We start from the raw sequence: 21,445 nt of genomic DNA, 5'->3' as shown, positions 1-21,445 counted from the left end.
GCAGTTACACATCTTTGCTTTCAGCAGCTGGTCTTCACTTTGTGTGTCTCTGTGTGTGTCTCTCTCTCTCTGTGTGTGTGTGTGTGTGCATGTGTGTTACATTCCCTTGGGGAATAGGATAGCAACACCACAACAAAGAAAACTGGAAGAGTCAGAGTAAGACACAACACAAAATTATTTATTTGTAGTTGCTCTCAAATCACAGAGGGTTCACAACAATGTGGAGGAGGATGAGACCAATGGGGTTGTGCCAAATAAATGAAATGGCCTGACTACCCCCTATCTAGCTAGCTAACTAGCTTCTCTAAGAAGGTGGTTAATTGAAACCAATACAGGGGGTGGCACCAACTGCTAACCTGGTGTGTCTAACAAAAAGAAACTATGTGTGTGAAATAGTGTATAGGGTAGCCCAAACCTACCTATGATCCTCAACCTCCTTCCACATACCTCTTTTAAAACAAACAGTAACAGAGTGTTCAGCAGGCAGGCAGCAAGGGCAATGAGAGAGAGCCACTCAGCAGACATGGTCCTTTTATTCTTGTTTCCTGGCTGCAGGCAGCCAGTCACAGGTGAAGACCAATGATGTAGGTGGCACCTAGAGAGCAGACAGGTGAGGAGAGATAGAAGAACACACACAAACACTCTGGCCTGGCATGTAACAGTGTGTCAAAGCACAGTCCTAATGTAGCTGAAAAGTAGAAAAATGGCTCCCATGACTGCATGGTCTTGTGGCAAGACCAGGTCTAGGTCCAAATTTCATTTTGTTTCTTTGACATCTTGACAAGTCTATAAACTAGAAAGCATGGCTTTGTAGACTTGTGAGGATGGTAATTTCAGCTTTGTCTGAAAGAAGCAGGGATTTCATCATTATTATTATACTTTTTAAACACATTTAATACAGATAAATAATACAAATAACACACATGATAGAATGATGACACAATAATATAACCTCACAAAAAATGGACAAAAAGAAAAAAGAAAACGACAAAATAATTGATAGGATCCTTTCAGTAATTCAAATAATTAGACTGACAGTAGCAGTACATTTAGAAACTGAAATACATCTAACAGGTGGAGAGAATCTAGAGTTTTATATAGCACACTTGTCTTGTATATTACCTGCATCTGCATATTGAACTGAAGCCAAACCATCCAGTAAATATGATGTTGACAATTTGATGTCAATTGCACACACAAAATTCTCAGTGGGTTTGCAATTGTGAACTCTATCAATGACTAAACACACATTTACATCTAGAAATCCCTCTGAGTTACGACAGACTGTCAGATTCCCTATTATTTTTCCTTGGTGAAAACTCTGCCATCAGAATTCTTTTTCCATCTTAGTTGGAAAGCATCAGTCACACTGCTGTCATTCAGTTCCTGCTTGATCTGAGGAACAGAAGAGAAAACAAAGAGTAAAGTTTAAACCTTTAGTAACTGAAGGTTCGAGACTGTCACAAGCACATTTACACCAATGAGCCACAACAAACTAGTGACAGGTGAAGTGGATAACACTGATTATCTGGTTACAATACAATGTTCTGCTGGAAAATCTGTGTGCTGACATTTATCTGGATGTTAGTGACACTGCTTTGAAATAGCTAAAGTGATCCAAAGCCAATTAGACTGAGTTTACTACATCATGACATTAGTACATTACTAATATTATACTGGTCAATCATTTCTGCTGTTTGTCACAATTGTAGTGTCATTAACTCTGCATCAGACAGCACATTTCATCTGCATTACTCACTTGTTTCAAGATGTCGTCTTGCCACTGCAGGGTCATTTGGATCCAGCACTGAGTCTTCTGAGCTCATTTTCACCTTAATGAACCTCGTGATGGGACCTGATAAAATGAGACACACAAAGTTAGTGTGAAGGCTAGAAAGACACCACCTGAAGGCTATCGCTCAGTTAGCAAGAGATAGTACTTTCACAAGTTACATAGTGCAAAAGCAGGCATTCAGGACACAGAGTGGGAATGACAGAATGTATAAAAAAACTCTGCTCACAGTTACAGAGGAATGGATGTGCCTCACCACATGGTCGTGTTCCCCATCTACCTGATTCACTTTTAAATAAAGCAACACACACTTCTTCATTAGGGTTAGTACGAACTGCTTGGTCAGCTTTCCAGTATCTCAAAGATGAGTAAGTCTGGTCTGACCACTCCCAGGGATCTCTGACAAGGCCGATCCACACCTGCGCACCACCTGCTACATTCTGAATAATCTGGCTTTCTACATCATTCCTCACACTGGCCAGGTCTGTGTGATATTCCCTGCAGTAGTCCCGAGCACCAGTCCATGTCATTGCTTTGGAAGTTTTGACATACTGTTCAGGACCATGTTTTTTTCCTGAAGAGAAAATAAACAAATAAATAACTCAGTCACAGTCGATGGTCACTTAGTGTAATGTGTTTAGATTCAGTGATGAAGAAAGGTATGTCATACATCATACATCATGAGTCATACATGTTTGTTTTCTGTAAAAGCACACAGGTAGCATCAACACAGTGCTATTCAGGTAAGTGAAGTAATAACATTGATTTCATATGTCTCATAGCAGCTTTATGTGGATAGTGAAGCATTCTTATTTTCACTTGCTACCAACATATCACATCAGTGTGTCCTGTACTTCTGTGGCTTAATAACTGAAAAATACTAATTACATTTCGATGTCAAGACCTGGGTAGTGTGAGGCAACTTAACACCTGAACCTTCCACCGCCACATCTGGCACAATATTACAACAGTGTGGCCATTTAGAATAGGCTTTATTGTCACTGTATAGTTAAGTACAATGAAATGATGTTGTGAGTCTACAGTACACAAGTTTGCTTGGCTGTATTTCAGTGTGTGATGCCAGTGTGCAGATGAATAACTGACCATCAAAGCAAACTGCATATTGCTCATATGGACAGGAAACTGTAAAAAATGTCCCGTCTTTGACAGCAGCACAGTTGTCACCTGTGTCTCCATGAAAAATAAAATAATTTCTCTCTCCCTCCTTGTAGAAATCTTTGTCTGCCAGAGACCAGCTGCCACTTCAGAGTGGTCCCTTTCCAAAAGCCCTATCCACACAGCATCATCGTATTTGCCCATCAACAGTTTGAAGAACTGTTTCCATCTCTCCCATGTCGTCTATGGTGGCCAGGTCGAAACATTTCTCTCTGCAGTACCTCTGTGCCTCATACCAGGTTTTTGGAGTTTTCACTAAAACGTACTGATGCTGGGGGACACATGAAGATAGAGAACACAGTGCTGTGGAAGGACAAGTATACAATGTGATAAAAATCTAAAATCTATGATACTATTCAGTAATAAAAATGCTGTGCAGACAAGGTGGCTGAAAAGAAATTTCCATTGAAATGAATGATAGAAGAGAGATTTTTCAAGAGAAATTCAAAGACATGACATAGTTGTCTGATGTGTTTGAAATACCAACATGAATATACGCTTACAAAATACAAGATGTAACACTGACCTGAAAGAAGTAGAGTTAGGTGTGAAATCCTTTCCATAGCCTGTAATGCAGTTAATGAAAACTGGGCAAAGAGGATTTACTTCTTTGAGCTCTGACAATGTATAATATTCCTTTAGAAGGTACCAACAGCAATAGTTTCGTTAGGTTCAGTGTGTCTGACCTTTGTGCACATTTGCACCTCATCTGTATGTAAAACAAATGGAAAATACTTCCATAAGAGAAATGCAAACCAATACATCTGAAGGGCAAGCTAAAAGCAACTCCTTAATGACATCCACTGTTGGCAGATTTAGCTGTTTTGCCTATGGTTAGGCTACTCATTCTTTCATCTGGGGGCCTGATACAGACACCAGTTTTATCAAGTAGCAGTCTCCCTTGACAACTGTGTGTTTTCTCAAAGTGTCACATTTGAACCCTGCTCTCTCCTTCAATCAGCACATTAAAGACATCACCAAGACTGCCTTTTTCACTTATGCAATATAGCTAGGATTCTCCTCAAGACTTTATTACTGTAATGTTTTGTTTCTGGACCTGAAATGTGCTAGTACTAAGAGTCTTGAAATGGCTCAGAATGCTGCAGCAAGACTGTTAACTAAGTCCTGAAAGTTTGACCATATTACTCTGGTTTTAATCTCCCTCCACTGGCTCCCTATTCATGTCAGATCAGACTTTAAGGTGCGTCTAATGACCTGCAAAATTCTAAATGGGCTAGCCCCTTCATACCTGTCTGATCTCCTTAATCCTTATATTCCATCCTGCGCTCTGCGATCTCAGATTGCAGGGCTCCTGACTGTCCCTGAGTTAAAAGAAGCTGTAAGACCTTTTCCTATCGGGCCTCTTTCCTTTGGAATAACCTCCCCATTGATAGCAGACAGGCTGACTCAGTTGAGACCTTTAAATCCAAACTTAAAACTCAACTTTATGCCTTGACTTTCAAGTAGTAGCTTATTCTGTTTCCTTTTTTGAGGCTTCCACCTGTTACTACTCTACCTTCGGTGGGAAGAAGTTAGTTATTGCAGTTTGGCTACAGTCCAGTCACTTGTGTCACTCTTTGAGTGCACAAGTGACACACAGGGCCACATCACACAGTTTACATTTCCAGAGGGTGGACAGTTGGACCTGCCTGGTTGTGCAGAGGATGCACAGCTGTGGCCTTCTTGCTCTTGTCCTCTGTTTGGGAGATTGGCACGGGAATGTGTGAGCCCTGTGCTCTTTCCAGCTTCACTGTGAGTTTGAAAATCTTCCCTCAGGCAGAAGATTCAGAGCACCTCGGTTCAGGTGCAACAGGAGTAATAACACCTTTGTTCCTTGTGCGATAAACTTGCTAAATTTGCACAAGTCATTTTATTCCTATATAAAGCTACTTTTAACAATTCTTAAATAATTTCCAGCTAGGAATATTTTAGCGCCTGCTTTGTCATTTCTGCACCTTGCACTCAAGTTATTTTGAGTAATATTTATGTATTTACTCAGTATACTTTTGTATTGTGTTGTTCTCTCTGTACTGTGTTGTCTTTAATTGCTGTTACTTGACTGCAAAATGTGTGCATTGTGAGGATTCGGGTTCTGTTGGAACCAGCTCTGTGAGGAGGTTAGTGTTTTTGGTCTCTTTGATATTATCATTATTTGTGTGTGTGTGTTGTGTAATATCCTGTATTTTACTTCCATTCTTGTTTAGAAATAAAGCTTTTATTTATACAACAACAAAAAAGGATTTACTGTAATGATGTTCATGAAAACAGGGGATAAGGGATTTACATCCTCAAAGTCCAGAAAGAATAATATTCCTTCAGAAGGTACCAACAATGATAATGTCATTTTATGCTGTTTTCCAAAGTAAACTGCTTGGAGGAGATGCTCTATCCAAAACAACATCTGGGCTACACTGTCAGCTCTTCTGCTCATAACTACCAGGAGCTACACCCACACTGTTTGCATCCAGTTTTTGCTTTACAAATTAGATCAACACAATTGTCTTTTCCTAACATACATTTAATCCTTTCTGTTCTGTCTGTAACTCTACTTGATCCTAAAAATTTGCATGCCCCTTATGCCAAAGAAATTTTCATGTTAAAGATATTTATCTTGAAAATGTGATTAGATCATTGCATAGTTTACTTAGGTTGTAATATTTTTCTTTTTTTGTTAAAAATGTGATTAATTCATTACATACATTGGTTATACAAAGTACAAAGATTTTTCAGTAGATTACTACATTTGCTCTTTATTATGTTCTTATCTCCAAATGATATTTGGAATAATTTTTTTTCTTTCAGTGACATATAGTTGATTCAGAGACAGCTCAGACAGATACAGTGTGTGTTCGTCATATCACATACATAACCAAACACAACATTAAACCAAACAACAACAAAACAACTACAAACATATATACTTACATCAAATATTATGAGTAGTGTAGTGTAGTGCAATCAATTCATTATATGGAAAAAACAGTAACAGAATCTTCATTTTCTCATTTGACCACATTTCTTTAGAATATAAATATAATGTTATACCTTAATCTACAGTATATGTGCAATCCAACAAATGAACAAATTGCTATAGAGAGAGAAATGATATAATGGAATAATGAGGCTGATGCTCACACTAAAAAAACAAACAAAAAAAAAAAACAACACAGATCATCATCATCATCATTTCATCAACAGTTACAATCAATCTGCCTCCAATGCGTCTTCCTTCAGTGACCTTGGTGAGGTCTCTTGATAAAAACTCTTCCATCAGGATGCTTTTTCCATCTTAATGTGAAAACATCAGTCACACTTGTGTTCTTCAGTTGTTCCTCGATCTGAGGAACACAGCAGAGAATAAACAAATGAAAAGAGAATATTACTAGTTGTATATGTATTTACAGGAAAATATATATACATACAGTCAGATGCACTGTGCATTTACTATCTTAAATCCAAATAACCCATATACTAACAGGAAACCTGCAATACATGTGCCAGACTGTTACTGTGTAAAGTCAATTGAACTTTATATAAATGGCACAAAATGTTTCTCTAAAGATTTTATAGTCATCTTTTGTTTTCTGCGCTCCTCACAGAGCTCTTCTTCCACTGGATATAAGACACTTAGAATAACAAGTGTCAAATGTGACTTTTCTCACCTGCTTTAAGATGCTGTCTAGAACTGCAGATTTGTTTAGTTCCAGCACTGAGTCCTGAGAGCTGATCCTCATTTTAATGAACCTCACAATGGGACCTGATGATAACACACACACACACACACACACACACACACACACACACACACACACACACACACACACACACACACATCATTATATCCATCATGGAAGCTAGTTGTCTTAATTCTCTTTCCTGAACTGTAATACAGAGATCAATTCATTCAGTGTTACCTACTGATTTTTCATATTTCTATTGTAGAGAAAATAAACATCTATAAATGAAAAGTAATTTAGGTTATGAGCCGATATCAGGGGCTTTAACCAAATCAGAGTAGAAAGAATCTAAATGAAGTTTACTCACAGTTACAGAGAAATGGAAACGCTTCATCACATGACTGTTCTTCCCATTTGCCAGATTGGTCTTTTAACAAAGAAGCACATGTTTTTGAACTAAGGCTAGTATGAACTGCTTTGCCCTCTTTCCAGTATCTCATTGAAGAATAAGTCTGGTCTGACCACTCCCAGGGGTCTCTATAGAGGCCAATCCACACTTGCAAGCCAACAGCTACTTCATCAATGATCTGCCTTTCCACTTCATTCCTCACACTGGCCAGATCTGTGTGATATTTCCTGCAGTGGTCCCGAGCAACAGTCCACGTCATCTTTGTTGTAGTGATAATATACTGTTCACGGCCATGTTTTTTCCCTAAATTTAATAAAAAGAAAAGAAAGAAAACTCAGTTTTTATGTTTTTTGTTCTCTGCTAAATTTGTGCATTGGTGAGGTTTTGGGTTCTGGTGGAACCAGCTCTATCTCCTTGATTTGTTTGTCTGTTAGTTAGCAGGATTGGACCATTTTTGTATTCTTATCCTTAACCCCTTTTACATTTTTCTGTGAGGCTTGCTCATACAAGTGATCCAAACCAGATTCACCAAACTCTTTCAATCGTATAAACTTGACATAAATTGTTTGTTTGAATCTGATGAATGTCAAATATTCATGAGATTTGATCATTAGCACAATTTATACCCCCTAAAATTGCTCTAGCTTATAAACCTATTGTTAATACACTGCTTGCATCCAGTTTTTGCTTCACAAATTAGTTAAAGCCAAATGTGCTTCCCTCATGCACATTTCATCCTCTCTGCTTAAATGTACTTGAACTTGAATTTTGCATGCCCCTTAATGCTGAAGCTGTCATTTCAAAGTATTTACATTTTCTATTTAAAGACATTTCCATAAGAGTTTCAAGTCAACTTGCAAAGTACATAAATTTACAACATATCCTCATTACATCAATAGGAAATGTAATTCAGTCAAGACTGCATTTCCTGCAAAACATATTTGCAGATTAGCTGTATGTAAACATCATTTCTAGGAGACAGAGTTGTCATTTTAGTTAATGGCTATTCCTCCTGTGGAGAAGGACAGACCATATGGACATGACTCGAACAAGATGTCTGGAGCACTCAGAAATATCATTCATATGTAAAAGAAAATGCAAAAAAAATTTTACATTTAAATATATATTTTCTTAAAGCACTTGTTTGTTCCACTTAGAAGCAAATTGTATGAGTGGTTCTTGAACAAAGTTTAATAATCATAGATTTCAAGTTAATTAGGCTGTGCACTAAGGATCTAAGGCAGCACCATAATGTAGCCTTTCCTCTTTTTCCTCTATAAAAAATCTCCAGAGATTATAGCAGCCCAATGCAGATTAAACAGTTGTACATTTATGCAAGAAAACATCAAAACTGTCCAGTTGATCAAATGATGCCTGAGAATGATGTGTAAAACTGGTAATTATAATACATTGTGTGCATATGTGGGTCTTTAGTATACAAACTCTCTTGCCTGTATTTGAATATGTGGCACCAGAATATGAATGATTGAAACTCACCATCAAAACAAATTGAATATAGCTCATTGTTACAGCCAATTGATGTCAGTTTCCCATATTCCTGAACTCCACAATTGTTACTTGTTTCCTCACCCCAAACCAAATAATTTCTCTCTCCCTCCTTGTAGAAATCTTTGTCTGCCAGAGACCAGTGCCACGTCCGAGTGGTCCCTTTCAAAAGCCCTATCCACACAGCATCATCATATTTGCCATCAACAGTTTGAAGAACTGTTTCCATCTCTCCCATGTCGTCTATGGTGGCCAGGTCGAAACATTTCTCTCTGCAGTACCTCTGTGCCTCATACCAGGTTTTTGGAGTTTTCACTAAAACGTACTGATGCTGGGGGACACATGAAGATAGAGAACACAGTGCTGTGGGAGAAATGTAACAGGGTATGAGTCAAATCCATTTGTCATGTTTACAGTGGATAAAAACCTAAAACTTTATTATACTGTTGGAATGAACGGAAGGCAGTTGAAAAGAAACTTTAGTGTGAATGGTAGCAAAAAGATTTTTTTGAAGAAAAATTCAAAGGCATGCCTCATCTGCCAGATGTATTTGAAATATCAAAATGAATATACGCTTACACAAAATCTGAGCTATAACACTGACCTGAAAGAAGTAGAGTTAGATGTGAGATCCTTCCCATCGCAGTAATGAAGTTCATAAAAACAGTGGAAAGAAGATTGGTTTCTTTAAAGTAATAGTTGTTTAGAAAGTTCCAACAATGATAATTTCATCTACGTTTTCCAAAGTAAACTGCTATATGGATCAAAATGCTGATGTATTGATGACCAGGTGGTCTGTCTATCTAAACCAGCATCAAAACTAGAAGGGACTAAAGTGTCAACCTTTCTGGCTTGTAATTGTTAATCTACCTAAAAGTTGCATCCACACTGTTTGCATCCAGTTTTGCTTCACAAATTAGTTAAAGCCAAATGGGTTTCAGTCACGCATTTTATCCTTTCTGCTTAAATCTACTTGAACCTGCATCCATGCAATCTGCATGCTGCTTAATGCTGTTGCAGTTTCCTCATACCAATTGACAAATATGTGGTGTAATGAAAACCTACCTTTGTAGGCTGGGCAAATGCAAACTCCACACAGAAAAGCCCCAGGTGAACCAGTTTATTCAAATTATTATTTAGCTGGTATAACGTTAACATGGTGTATATTAAACTACAAATAATTAAAAAATAAATAAATAAATAATTAACACAAACTAATCAACATTCAGCAAACGTGTTCAGATGTTTAGAGTGTGTCCAAGCTCTGCAGGTCTGATTACTCATTGAAACTATTATATTCCAAATACAATTGTAGGCACAGACTATTATAAAGTTGCTTATGCACTCCAGTCCACTAGGTGGCAGTGGTACTCATTTGGCTTATTTTATTTTATGTCTGTATCTTTAAACACCACACAGAGAGCTGGATAGAACACTTCCTGCTCACTGGCTGTTTGAGACACATTGGGTTTGAAGCAAACGGTAAACATTTACATTCAGTTTTGGTTTATTTGATACAGTGGTAATGTCAGTTTTATTGACCTAAATGTTATGGATCATAGTAGCATCCTCTGAATGTGTGTGATTGAGAAAGAAACAAGCTTGATCATTTGTGAATAAGGTAAGTGACATAATATAGTGACCAAATAGAACATAATAAAAATATAATCTATACAACAAATGCTCATAGACACGAATTGACACTGTGCTTCCTTTTCACTGCAGGGTTCATCACTGACTTGGGAAATGAAACAGGAGTATCAGGATCTCATCCTGCAGGCGTGTGGTGCCTCATCTCTTTGTGTTGGTGCAAAGATCCAGACCCTGTGGAGCGGTTATGGGGAGATAGTCCGGCTACACCTGGAGGGCTGCGACCGGCCCTCTGTGGTTGTCAAACACATCAAGTTTCCAGAGGAGGCCGAGCACCCAGGTGGCTGGAACACAGATCGCTCCCACAGGCGTAAAGTGAGGTCTTATCAGGTGGAGACACACTGGTACCAGAACTTTTCCACCAGTCGGAACTGTCGCATCCCAGCCTGCCTGGCTGCCTGTTCCCATGGAGACGAGATGCTGATTGTGCTGGAGGATCTGGATGTGGCTGGTTATAATCAGAGAAGGTATGACCACAAAATGTTGTATGAAATACTAGCTAATCTAAGTCTAGGGCATAAAATGAAAGAACAAAGAAGCTTAAATATTCAGTTTTTCCTAGTTGGCTAGATAAACAACCTTTTTTTCCTTTGTAGGACCAGTGTGAAGGACAGAGAGATAAAGGCTTGCCTCAGGTGGCTCGCCCATTTCCATGCTCTTTTCCTTGGTGTGGCACCAGAGGGTCTGTGGCCTATCGGTACCTACTGGCACCTGGAGACCCGGCCAGATGAGCTGGAGGCCATGGACGACGCTGAACTAAAAGCAGCAGCCGGTGACATCAACAGGATACTCAACGAATGTCACTTCAAGACTATTGTGCACGGAGACGCCAAGTTAGCCAACTTCTGTTTTTCCCCGGGTGGACAGGACGTAGCTGCTGTAGACTTTCAGTATGTCGGCGGGGGCTGTGGCATGAAGGATGTGGTGTATTTTTTGGGAAGCTGCATGGAGGAAAAGGAGTGTGAAAAGAGAGCACAAGGCTTACTGGACTACTATTTCACAGAATTACAGCTAGCTGTGAAAAAAGATGTGGACTTTGCTGCCCTAGAGAAAGAGTGGAGGGAGATGTTTGCGTTTGCCTGGACAGACTTTCATCGTTTTCTATTGGGATGGATGCCTGGACATTGGAAGATCAACCGGTACAGTAAACAGTTGACCAAAGAGGTGCTGCGCAAACTCAAACTGTAACCCAAAAATTACAAACATCAGACAAACAGAGAAATAAATATGTGGCTTAGAGGTGATCAGTTTGAAGCTGGAAATCTGCATATGGAAAAATAAACCCACAAACACACAGTGAAGCATGTATGTCAAACCATTTCCACATAAATAAAAGTTTCTGAAAGATGCTTGAACTTTTTGTGTCTATTCTGTCTTACAAAGGTGATACATTCCTCTGAATTCAGTCATACAGACACTTGTTTTGGTTTGATGTGTTCAGAAAAAATGACCAGAGCACACACCTGAAAAACTTCAGGGAACGTCCTCTAAAGGTTTCACAAAAATAACCTTCTGGGAACTGTAAGGGAATGTTTTCTGTAAATTTCACAAAATAATAATCCGGGAAACTTCAGGGAACGTTCTCCAATGGTTTCACAAAATAACTTTTAGAGAGCTATCAGTGCATGGCACCTGAACATTCTCCAAATGTTTCACAGTAACACCCCTGTACAAAACGTTTCTAGAACGTTCTTTCAATGTTAAAAAAAATGAACTGGGAACTGAAGGTTCCATAAATGTTTCACACAAATGACCTCTGAATAACATCTCTAGAACGTTGATAAAATGAATGAATATAAATAAATACAAACGCTCAGGGAACCTTTATGGAACGTTCTCTTAAGCTTATTTGTTTGCTGGGTTGGTCTATGCATGGATGGTAATGTTTAATTGTCTAATTATTTGCTGATAATAAAAAAAAAAAACAACGTATTTGTTTTTAATGTGTCTGGATTTTTCAAACATTGGTGTTTGTCTTTTCCAGAAACGGGGCTACGTGTCTCCTAGCAACCACGCCGGAAAATAACTTGCAACAATACTTAGCAATATACTAATTTAAATGTTTTAGCAGCAGCTAACATTGACAGTAGTTTACATAGACGCCGGCCAGAAACTGCCAGTGTTTCTGGATGTTAATCTTTTTTTTCTGATCAGCTGTTGTGAAGAGGATGATGACGTGTTTCCGCTCTCACACCCCGACATTACAACAACAAGGTAGGCGAGCCGAGCTGGGACGGAGAGAGGCGACGGTGCCCGCAGAGTTAAGAGGTACAGGAATAAAGCTCTTTGACGCAATGATCCGGCTTCGCTTCCCACAGCTAGACTGTTAAATGTGTTGTCACATCGGAAACGGCTTGTTAGTCTTACCGTATTTCTCACAAGCCTCAGCGAAGCTAACGTTAGCCGACGAGCTAACCCAGCTACCGTGGCTTCGCGACAAGGGTCAGAATATAAACAGAGCTGCCCGGAGTGACCTGCCATATAAAGACAGCTTTCACCGTGTATTTGTCAGTTTGTGAACATGAAGGCTTTGTTGGTAAACAGAGTGCTTAGCTAAGTTAACTCCGAGTACCGCCGGCTTAGCTTGACTCGGGATGCTTCACAGTAAGTTAATTGTTTTGACAGTTTACTGTAAAAATGATGCAACAGGGCAGGTGTCAGGAAGTGTGAACTCAAACTCACCACCCCCCACCAACCGCAGCAGTTAGTTAGTTTCTTCTAATGTACTATCCCGCTAGATACAGAAGTGTACGATATTATAAGAGAGCCTATATAGGATTGTAAATAATAATTATTTTCATTATTGATTAATCTTCCAATTATTTTCTTCAATCAATCAATTAATTGTTTGGTCTGTCACACATCAGAGAATAATGACAAATAACCATTTCCCAGAGTCCAAGGTGAAGTTTTCAGAGAGCTTATTTTTCATTTTTTATAATTAATCATTTAGTTGTTTTGTCTGTAAAACATCAGGAAAAAGAAATTAAAAAAAATAAAAAATAATATATATATATATATATATATATATATATATATATATATTCTGTTGGTCATCTTATCATTTATTCAGCAAATCATTTCAGCAACTTTTATATGTACTATATATGCCTACTAAACAATATAATCTCTACTTTGCCAGTTGCAATGCAATTGTAGTTATGTCTAATTATATTCTATTATGAAAATCCACCAGCCACTACACTGTATGAAAAATGTACCTGCCTTCCCAGAAAAGACACTCAGACTCTTCCTCTTTTTTCACCAGATATCCAAGATCTGTCACCACACAAGAATTGCCTCTATTATATTACATTGGAAAGCACCAACAGATCTACAGATGAGGCAGGTGTTGTAGAAGGGAAACCTCATGCCCCAGGTACGGCAGGGACTGTTTTAGGTGTAGTGCTGAGTCCAGAATGAAGAAAATTTGAGGAAGTTTTCTCCTCAGGTTAGTCCTGAGTTGTTATACTAAGCTCTCCTGAGCGACAGGTTCTTCAGAGCCCACCTTGCTAGTAATATGAACCATGGACCCTGGGGCAGTTGATAGTCCTGTAACCTTGGTCATTAAGGCCCCCAACCAGAAGTATGAAGACCAAACCATTAACTGCTTCCTTAACTGGACTGTGGAGAAGCTGAAGAGTCACATCTCCAACGTGTACCCCAGCAAGCCGGTAAGTAGCTCTTGTGTTTTATAGCTTTCTTTGTTGCCTATGCTCTGGCTCCTCATGGAGTTACAATATATTCCAACTGTAAATATTTTTTTAAAGTGGGGGGAAAAATGTTTCCAAACACTCCTGCTGTATAATCCATTCCTTGGCTCAAAAGTATGCATTGTATGTTCCAGTCAGTTGTATGACTAAATACAGTAGTCCTGTGTCTGTCCTGTGTAACAACTCTTTAAAAGTTGTGCATGAGTGCATTGTTAGAGCATCTGTCTCCTGCTCCCACATTTAGTTAAAATATTTCAGGAGAAATAGTTCAGCATGTTCAGCAAGCTGTGTAACCATGGCAACAAAACAGGCTAAAATGGGGGTCACATTTGTGGAGTCAGATATCACTTGGAGGGGTGTCCCTGTTAATGGCCCAGTCAGGGGGATTTTTCTAATATTAACATAAACCTTAATTCACAAACCTGTTATACCTCATTGCTTGAATACCTTGCTTTCAAGCATTCAAATGTGCTCACCTGACCACTCTGCCACACCAGAGACATAGGACTGAAACATTTCCTCTTCCTCCTTTAAAACACAGAGAAAATGTCTCATGTCTGTCTGTGTTTAGGATGGCAGATCATGTTGCAAAAGGAGTAAGAAGCTAATTTTATTAAAGAGCAAACATAGCATTTGAAATCTTCTTTGTATTATTAGTGAGAATGAGAGTCTCTGTTATTGTTAAAATACTTAAGTTGCCAGTTTTCCATTGTGGTCAAATGTCCTTCCTAACAAGACTCAGAGGGCCTTTACTGAGGAGAAGTGAAAGCTTTGTGACGCACAAAGAACATGATTATACACAGTGAGAATGCTTTTAGTAAGTTATCTGTTTAGTAAACAGTCTAATCTAATCCAAAGGTACCTAATTGCTTTACACATCGGATCATACAAAAACATTACACCACCATACAACAAGGTCTTACTCCCATTAAAACAGGAGATAAAAACATTAGAGGCTACTAGAGACTGTTTATTTGAAAGGCTCATGTTTCTGCCTTGCCTTGTCAGGCAGGATTACTGTGAGCTGTTCACACTGGTACTGTATCCTCAAAACATATTTGTTGCTGTGGTTCAACATACTTGACCTTGGAAACAGCAGTTGAGAAAATAGTTTCACCAACACATCTGTTTAGTAGCTGCTGATGAAGCGTTAAGCCCAGAGAGACCGTGTTTAAAGTGATTTTAGAACAGCAAAGGGGAATCCTCAGGCACGACACAAGAGTCTGTTCAGAGTCTGTGTTTTACAATGGCTTCAAACACAGTCCAGCCAATCATAATCAAAAACTGGAACTATCAATTTTATTATTTTGAATATATGACATGATCAAGCTGTCATGGAACTGTAGATACTCAAATGTCAGTTCTAAAATTTGATGTTAAAAAGTCCATTCTTGACCTTGGAAACACTTGGAAAGATGTGTGGGGTTAATTATAGCTCTGAGGCCCAGGTTTTCTCCTTGGCCTTTAGCAGTATCACTTCCTCCCAGTGTTAGAGTTCTGAGGAAGAGCTACAAGATTTCAGATTTAAAATGTCAGAATATGTAATGACAGTATTTTTATCGCAGATTTTTTAAAGAGGAAGTGATAATCCCTATCTGATTACACTGTGAGAGATAGTTGGGCAAGCTGGTGACCTACATGTACTTGCCTGTTGCTGTGTAATGTGTTTAACTAAATACATGAAGCTATATTTACACTGCCTCACACTATCAGTGTCACTGGTCATTTCCCCATCTCACCTCATAATGCTGTTTTTGTTGTAGCTGTCCAAAGACCAGCGGCTTGTGTACTCAGGAAGGCTCCTTCAAGACCACCTGCAGCTCAGAGATGTGCTCAGAAAGGTAAGGACTGACTGTAGTGCTTGTTTGTAGAGCATGCGCGTGCATGCAGAATTTGGCAGGCTCACAAATAGATTCCCATTCCCAATAAGTCCCATTATTCCCAGTTTTTCCCCCTAAGTTTTCCAAGAAAAATATTCTTTTAGATGTATTTTAGTTGCTGGCCATATGATTGTTTCATCAATTTAAAATGTATAAAAAAGAAAACAAAAAAAAACCTCTGACACCACCATTAAAAGAGTCTGGAGACTGGTGTTGAACCACACCTTTTGGACTGACATGGTGAAATAAGTAGAGAGATTAATTTTTTTAACATAAAAACATTAGCTTTGTGCCTCATTTGTGATACACTTTGACTTACCTGTCAAAGTAAAATGTGTCACAGGAGTAAATTACCAAAGTCAGCTTGTGCCTAATGAGTAGGAAACTCCAGATCACTACAGTGTGATGAAAGAACCCATGCCCTTTTTATTTCATTAGTGCACTCCTACAAGAAATTGTGAGAAGTGTTGGTAATCAGTCCAGAAAGTGTGTGCATGCTGCTCAGTCTTCTAATGCCTCAGCTGTTAAGACCATGTTGGTTGTGTGTGTGTGTGTGTGTGTGTGTGTGTGTGTGTGGTGTGTGTGTGTGTGTGTGTGTGTGTGTGTGTGCTTGAGTATACACAGCTAGTGCGCATGTCTCTGTGTGCATGCAACTGTGAGGGGAACTGACACAGGCTGCCTGGGAAACAATAGTTGATCTGATGTGTTTTTAACCAACAAAGAGTGAGCTTTGTGTCTGAATTCTGGCCATTTCCACACTAATCCTTCCTATCTCTCTGTTCCTTGTTTTGTCTCTCTGCTTTGTTACTGCCTTCATCACCTCCTCCTCTTTCTCTTCCTCCCACATCTCCGGCTTGTCTTGAACATATCGACACACAGCAGGATGAATACCACATGATGCACCTTGTGTGTGCCTCACACAGTCCCCCAGGCTCGCCCATGCCCCGGAGCCCCTCTATGGTCAACTCTTCTGCTTCTGACTCCAGCGTGAGTAGACTGACACAGCGCTCTAATGTCCTCCTCTTATAGGCCTCAAACAATGTGTGTATGACGGCTTTGTTGTTTGGAGTTGAGGCTCATTACAGGGCACATAAAGGCTGAAACACACAATGAAATGGTGAATTGTTATGCTTCATCAAGCTTTTGTGAGAGTTGCTGAGACATGACGACTCTTCTTCTTCATATTTAGCACACATAGCTTTCATGACACATTGAAATCATGAAGATGACATATAACACAGTCAAAATGTCTGGATTTGTGCATGCAAGTTGATGCAAGTTGTTGTTGTCAAGGAAGAAATGAATAAATGATTGTTAGACACACAATTGTCTTTTGTGATGTAATAAAAGTTTAAATCAAACGATAGAGTACAATGATCAACAGAGTAACAGAGTTAATCAGTCTCAGTGCTGAGAGGACAGAACTCATGCTCCCAGTGCATCAGTAAGTCTGACAAAGAGACACACACTCTGTATCACGTTGACAAATTAGATTGTTGCATAGGAATACCAGGGGGTCCTCCTACCTGGCCTTAAGCGCAGTCTGCCCTAGCTGTTAGAGATAAGAGTAATGAGGATGGCGTGTTTTCCAGGCACACTAATTATGGAGCACATAAAATATCAAGGATAAGCCATGAAAACTGGAGTTAAGATAACCTAACAGTCGGTAAGGGTTACAGAGACATCCCAGTCCCTACAGGGCCTGTTGCACACATGATAGGAAAAGATTACTCTGCTCTTACATTGTGGTATAACCTTAATTATGAGAATGATAAATTTTGCTCTTACAGTTATCTTTGTCTTTATTTGTTTTAGTAGTCAGAACTTTGCACACTCACATGCTTTGCACAACCTACAGCAAATCAACTTTTGTTGGCAGCCACTCATGTGTTCCTGTGGACTTTGTATGGAATCAAACTACCTCTAAAAATGTTTTTTTTTCCTCTTTTAATCTTCACTCAGAGTTCAGACAGTGCCGGCTCCGCCTCCCCTGCCACCACGCCAAATCAGGACAGTCAGCCAACCTCTTCCTCCTCCTCCCCTTCTGTCCCAGGAAGTTATGATGGGCTGAGGTATCGCGGTGGCGGTTTCCCCCAGTACAACCCTCAGAGCCCCCCCGGAGTCCCTCAGTGGTAAGTCTCTGATTCCACAGTATGACTGATTCACGAGACATTTTCTTGATGTATCAGTGTTTTCCTCAGAATAGGGCAAAGGTGGCACTCAGCTGTGACCTACAGAACCAGGATTGGATTTTCCTAGACCTAACTGGGTTACAATTTAGGTAGTCTTTGCATTGTATTATTGTAAAAGTTATTTGACTCTATTTATAGTGTTATCAAACAAAAAACAACTTCATTTATCTTGGAAAATAATAACAATTTCCAATATATATTGTCTTAATTAAAACAAAAAAGAGCCAAGCAGAAGATGTTGTCATTAGTCTGTGTATTTATTCTTCTACAGGCCAGATGGAGCCCAGGTCCCTTTACAAGGCGGCCTCCCTGCCAACATACCCCCCCATCCCATGTACATGCCCATGCAGATGCTGTGGTGGCAGCAGATGTATGCACGCCATTACTACATGCAATAGTAAGTTTAAAAAATGTGTGTAAATGTCTGTGTCCACACTGAATTGAAGGATCAAGATTATCAATACCACCTTTCCCTCAGAGCATATTTTTATGTGTTGCTAGATTTCATTCAACACATAATTAGATGTCCGCTCTCATACAGGCAGTTATTTAGCTGATTGACTCTAATGTCACCATTATAAATATATTTTAAGTTTATGTATGAATGCATATCTGGAACTTAAAAATTTTCCTTGAGTTTCAAATGAAGATCAAACCTGTAAAATCTTCTGTATGACTTTGCACCTTAAGTTGAAATCTTGTGTTTTCTACTAAACATGTGAATCCTCTGATCTGTCTCCTCTTCACTTCCTCTTCTCAGCCAAGCAGCAGTAGCTGCCTCTCAGCCTCCCAGCACCACCCCTCCCTCCTCTCCCTCGTCCACCCCCCATCAGCCCGCCCAGCCCAATGAAGCCGTGCAGCCCCCGCTGGGGCCTAACCCGGCCCCAAACCCTTTACCAGAGAACCAGCCGGCCAACCCCAACATCCAGATGAACGCGCAAGGTGGAGCGGTGTTAAACGATGACGAGCTGAACCGTGATTGGCTGGACTGGTTGTACACAGTGTCTCGCGCTGGTGTGCTGCTCAGCATCGTCTACTTCTACTCCTCCTTTAGCCGTTTTGTCATGGTGGTTGGAGCCATGCTTCTTGTCTACCTGTGAGTCAGTGGTATAGACAGTAATGTCACTTATATTCATTGCATTGTACTGTCTCTATGCATATGAATTTTATAGATAAAACTTTAAACCCAAGTCTAAGAGTATGTTTGTGTTTGTGTTTGTGTGTGTATTTTTTTTTAGGCACCAGGCTGGTTGGTTTCCCTTCAGGCCGGAGCAGCAGAACCTTAGAGGAGGAGAAAGGGCCGATGCTCCTCAGGAGGAAGCAGAGAGACATCAGGACATACAGGAAATGGTGAGTTGGAGAATGTTGGCATGCCCCAAATTCATACTACAAATGTATTTGGTTTTCTGTGGTGTGTTCACACTGAAAAAGTGAGGCAAAACGACCAAGAAGAAGAAGAATTTTTTCCATACATAGCAGTGTCAGCATTATGGCTAAAGCTTGTTTATTGTTACACTGCCTTATTTCAGAACGATCAGTCTTTCTATATAACAGTCCTTCGGTTCACCATGCAGTCATTGCACAAGCTGACATGCCTCAAACTGATGTTGTATAGTCTCACACAGGGACTGAGGTTTATTGCCCACTTTGGGCAGAGCGATACACAATAGTCAGTTTAATATAATTAATCTGCTTTTCCAATAATGACTTCTGAGACTGACAAGTGAGGATTTGTCTGTGTACAAACTATAGGTGCTTTCCTGCATCAAAATGTTGTATTTCCTGTTATCTGTGTGTCTGTCCTGTCTGCTTAGGTATGCACAGGACTTCACTGGATACCTGGAAAATCCAGGAACTGTAGTTTAATCCTCTGCCTCTGGCTGAAGCATTTATGTGCAGAAACAGAATTTTCTCTGTGCTACTATTTTTACCTCTTAATGTCAAAAGTGGATGTGACAGAATATAAACAGAGTGATGTGCCTGAAGTAAAGAGTGCCATCTAGTTTTGCAGCTGCACTATGACAATCACAGGACAGAGCTTATACACAACTTAACATTATTCTGGAAATCAATTTTAGATTCTAAAAAAGATGAAACCTTGACAGTACTCAGCTAATTGTTTTTGACATCCTCTAAATTTGTTTTGAAAATGTACAAAAAGACAAAATCAAGCAAGTCAAGAAGTCCTTAGGGCATGGCCTAACTTTGTAATACATATCATCAAAATCAGTGTTTGGAGATTTCCTGCTGAAAAATAAACCAAATGTAGCATTGTGTCCTTAATATTGTCTGTGTCTCTAACCACGTTTGTGTCCATGTGTGTCCCAGGAACGTCTGATGGATGAGGGCATTGAGGAGGATGACAGTGGTGAGGAAGGGGGCGGAGGCCCTGAGGACCAGGCCCAGGCTGCTGCTCCTGCTGCGCACCCTGAGCCAAGCTTCCTCACCACCGCGTGGTCCTTTGTCAGCACCTTCTTCACCTCGCTTATCCCCGAGGGACGACCCCACCCGGCCAACTAGGTAGACCCCTCTACCTCTCAAAACCCCTTTTCCTTCTGCCAGCAGGTATCGCTCTACAGCAGTTCCCGCCTCCATCTTTACTGTCCAGAATACCCCATTTACCCCAGAACCATCCGGTCAAATACCCTTTTGCCACAGAAAACCTGACACAACTCCAGCCACTCGGCTACAAACCTTCTACATGCTGCCAACAAAAGGACTGATAATAAAAACAGGCTACTCTGAAGTTAAAGAGCAGATGCCGTGTGAGTTCTGCAGGGGTTTAGGGGGAATAAATGAACATTTAGAAAAGAAATATCACGCTGTGTTAATGGAGTAAATGCTTCATTAGTGAAAGTTTTTTTTCCCATTTTATTGATCGTGAATTCATTGAGACATGGCGATTTTGAGAGACGCCGGAGGGAGCTGTCTTCCATTTTAAGCAGTGATGAGGTCATGCTTTTGAAATTCTTCAAATGAGCAATGTGACCCAGATCACAAGAAGAAAAAAAAAATCAGGAATCTCCCTGAAAGGAGAGGGAGAAATACGTCCTTAATAAACCATGAAAACCACATCCCTAAAGACATTTTCATGTATGCACTCGATGTGCTTATAGACACTGCAGCTACTGAAGCACATTGTTTTCCCACTTTGTGTATTTACACATGTAAGTATATGCATCTTTAATTCCTGAATATATGCTTTTTTGAATAAAAATCTTGCTGCGGTTTGACTTTGTCTGCTGTGTTTTACTTCCTGTACTTCACTCTGTAGTTTTTCTAATGCCCTGCAGGTGGCAGCATTCGCACACAGATGTTTCAGTGGCTCAGAGCTGAGAGGTAGGGATTGATCATAATTCTTTATGTTTTGTAAGTTTACAGTGTAGTTTAACTTCTGTCATTGCACATGCTTGTTATGCAGCTGAGCCTTTGTTCAAACCCACAGATACC

At 39.8% G+C, this 21,445-nt stretch overlaps 3 protein-coding genes across 3 annotated transcripts; 2 read left to right on the top strand and 1 right to left on the bottom strand.

Annotated features, from left to right (window-relative positions):
• Window positions 1-214: 214 nt before the first annotated feature.
• On the bottom strand, window positions 215-2,358 carry LOC108883161 (C-type lection lectoxin-Enh3). The gene is made up of 3 exons (XM_051076126.1): window positions 2,022-2,358; window positions 1,760-1,855; window positions 215-1,395 (listed from the first exon to the last, which is right to left on the bottom strand). Exons 1-3 carry the CDS (start codon window positions 2,320-2,322, stop codon window positions 1,376-1,378), a joined length of 417 nt encoding a protein of 138 aa, XP_050932083.1. The 5' UTR covers window positions 2,323-2,358; the 3' UTR covers window positions 215-1,375.
• Window positions 2,359-9,981: 7,623 nt separating this feature from the next.
• On the top strand, window positions 9,982-11,565 carry pkdc (protein kinase-like domain containing). The gene is made up of 3 exons (XM_018676124.2): window positions 9,982-10,181; window positions 10,286-10,677; window positions 10,807-11,565. Exons 2-3 carry the CDS (start codon window positions 10,307-10,309, stop codon window positions 11,396-11,398), a joined length of 963 nt encoding a protein of 320 aa, XP_018531640.1. The 5' UTR covers window positions 9,982-10,181; window positions 10,286-10,306; the 3' UTR covers window positions 11,399-11,565.
• Window positions 11,566-12,360: 795 nt separating this feature from the next.
• On the top strand, window positions 12,361-21,228 carry herpud2 (HERPUD family member 2). Its single transcript, XM_018676122.2, has 9 exons — window positions 12,361-12,478; window positions 13,479-13,884; window positions 15,687-15,764; window positions 16,683-16,790; window positions 17,766-17,935; window positions 18,267-18,392; window positions 18,756-19,091; window positions 19,234-19,345; window positions 20,324-21,228. The coding sequence occupies exons 2-9, from the start codon at window positions 13,738-13,740 to the stop codon at window positions 20,513-20,515; spliced, it is 1,269 nt and encodes a 422-aa protein (XP_018531638.1). The 5' UTR covers window positions 12,361-12,478; window positions 13,479-13,737; the 3' UTR covers window positions 20,516-21,228.
• The last annotated feature ends 217 nt before the right edge of the window (window positions 21,229-21,445 follow it).

This window comes from Lates calcarifer, linkage group LG15 (assembly GCF_001640805.2).
Source record: "Lates calcarifer isolate ASB-BC8 linkage group LG15, TLL_Latcal_v3, whole genome shotgun sequence".
Lineage (NCBI taxonomy): Eukaryota > Metazoa > Chordata > Actinopteri > Centropomidae > Lates > Lates calcarifer.
Note: the sequence above shows the minus strand (reverse complement) of the source record. Positions and strands in the feature narration are given on the sequence as shown.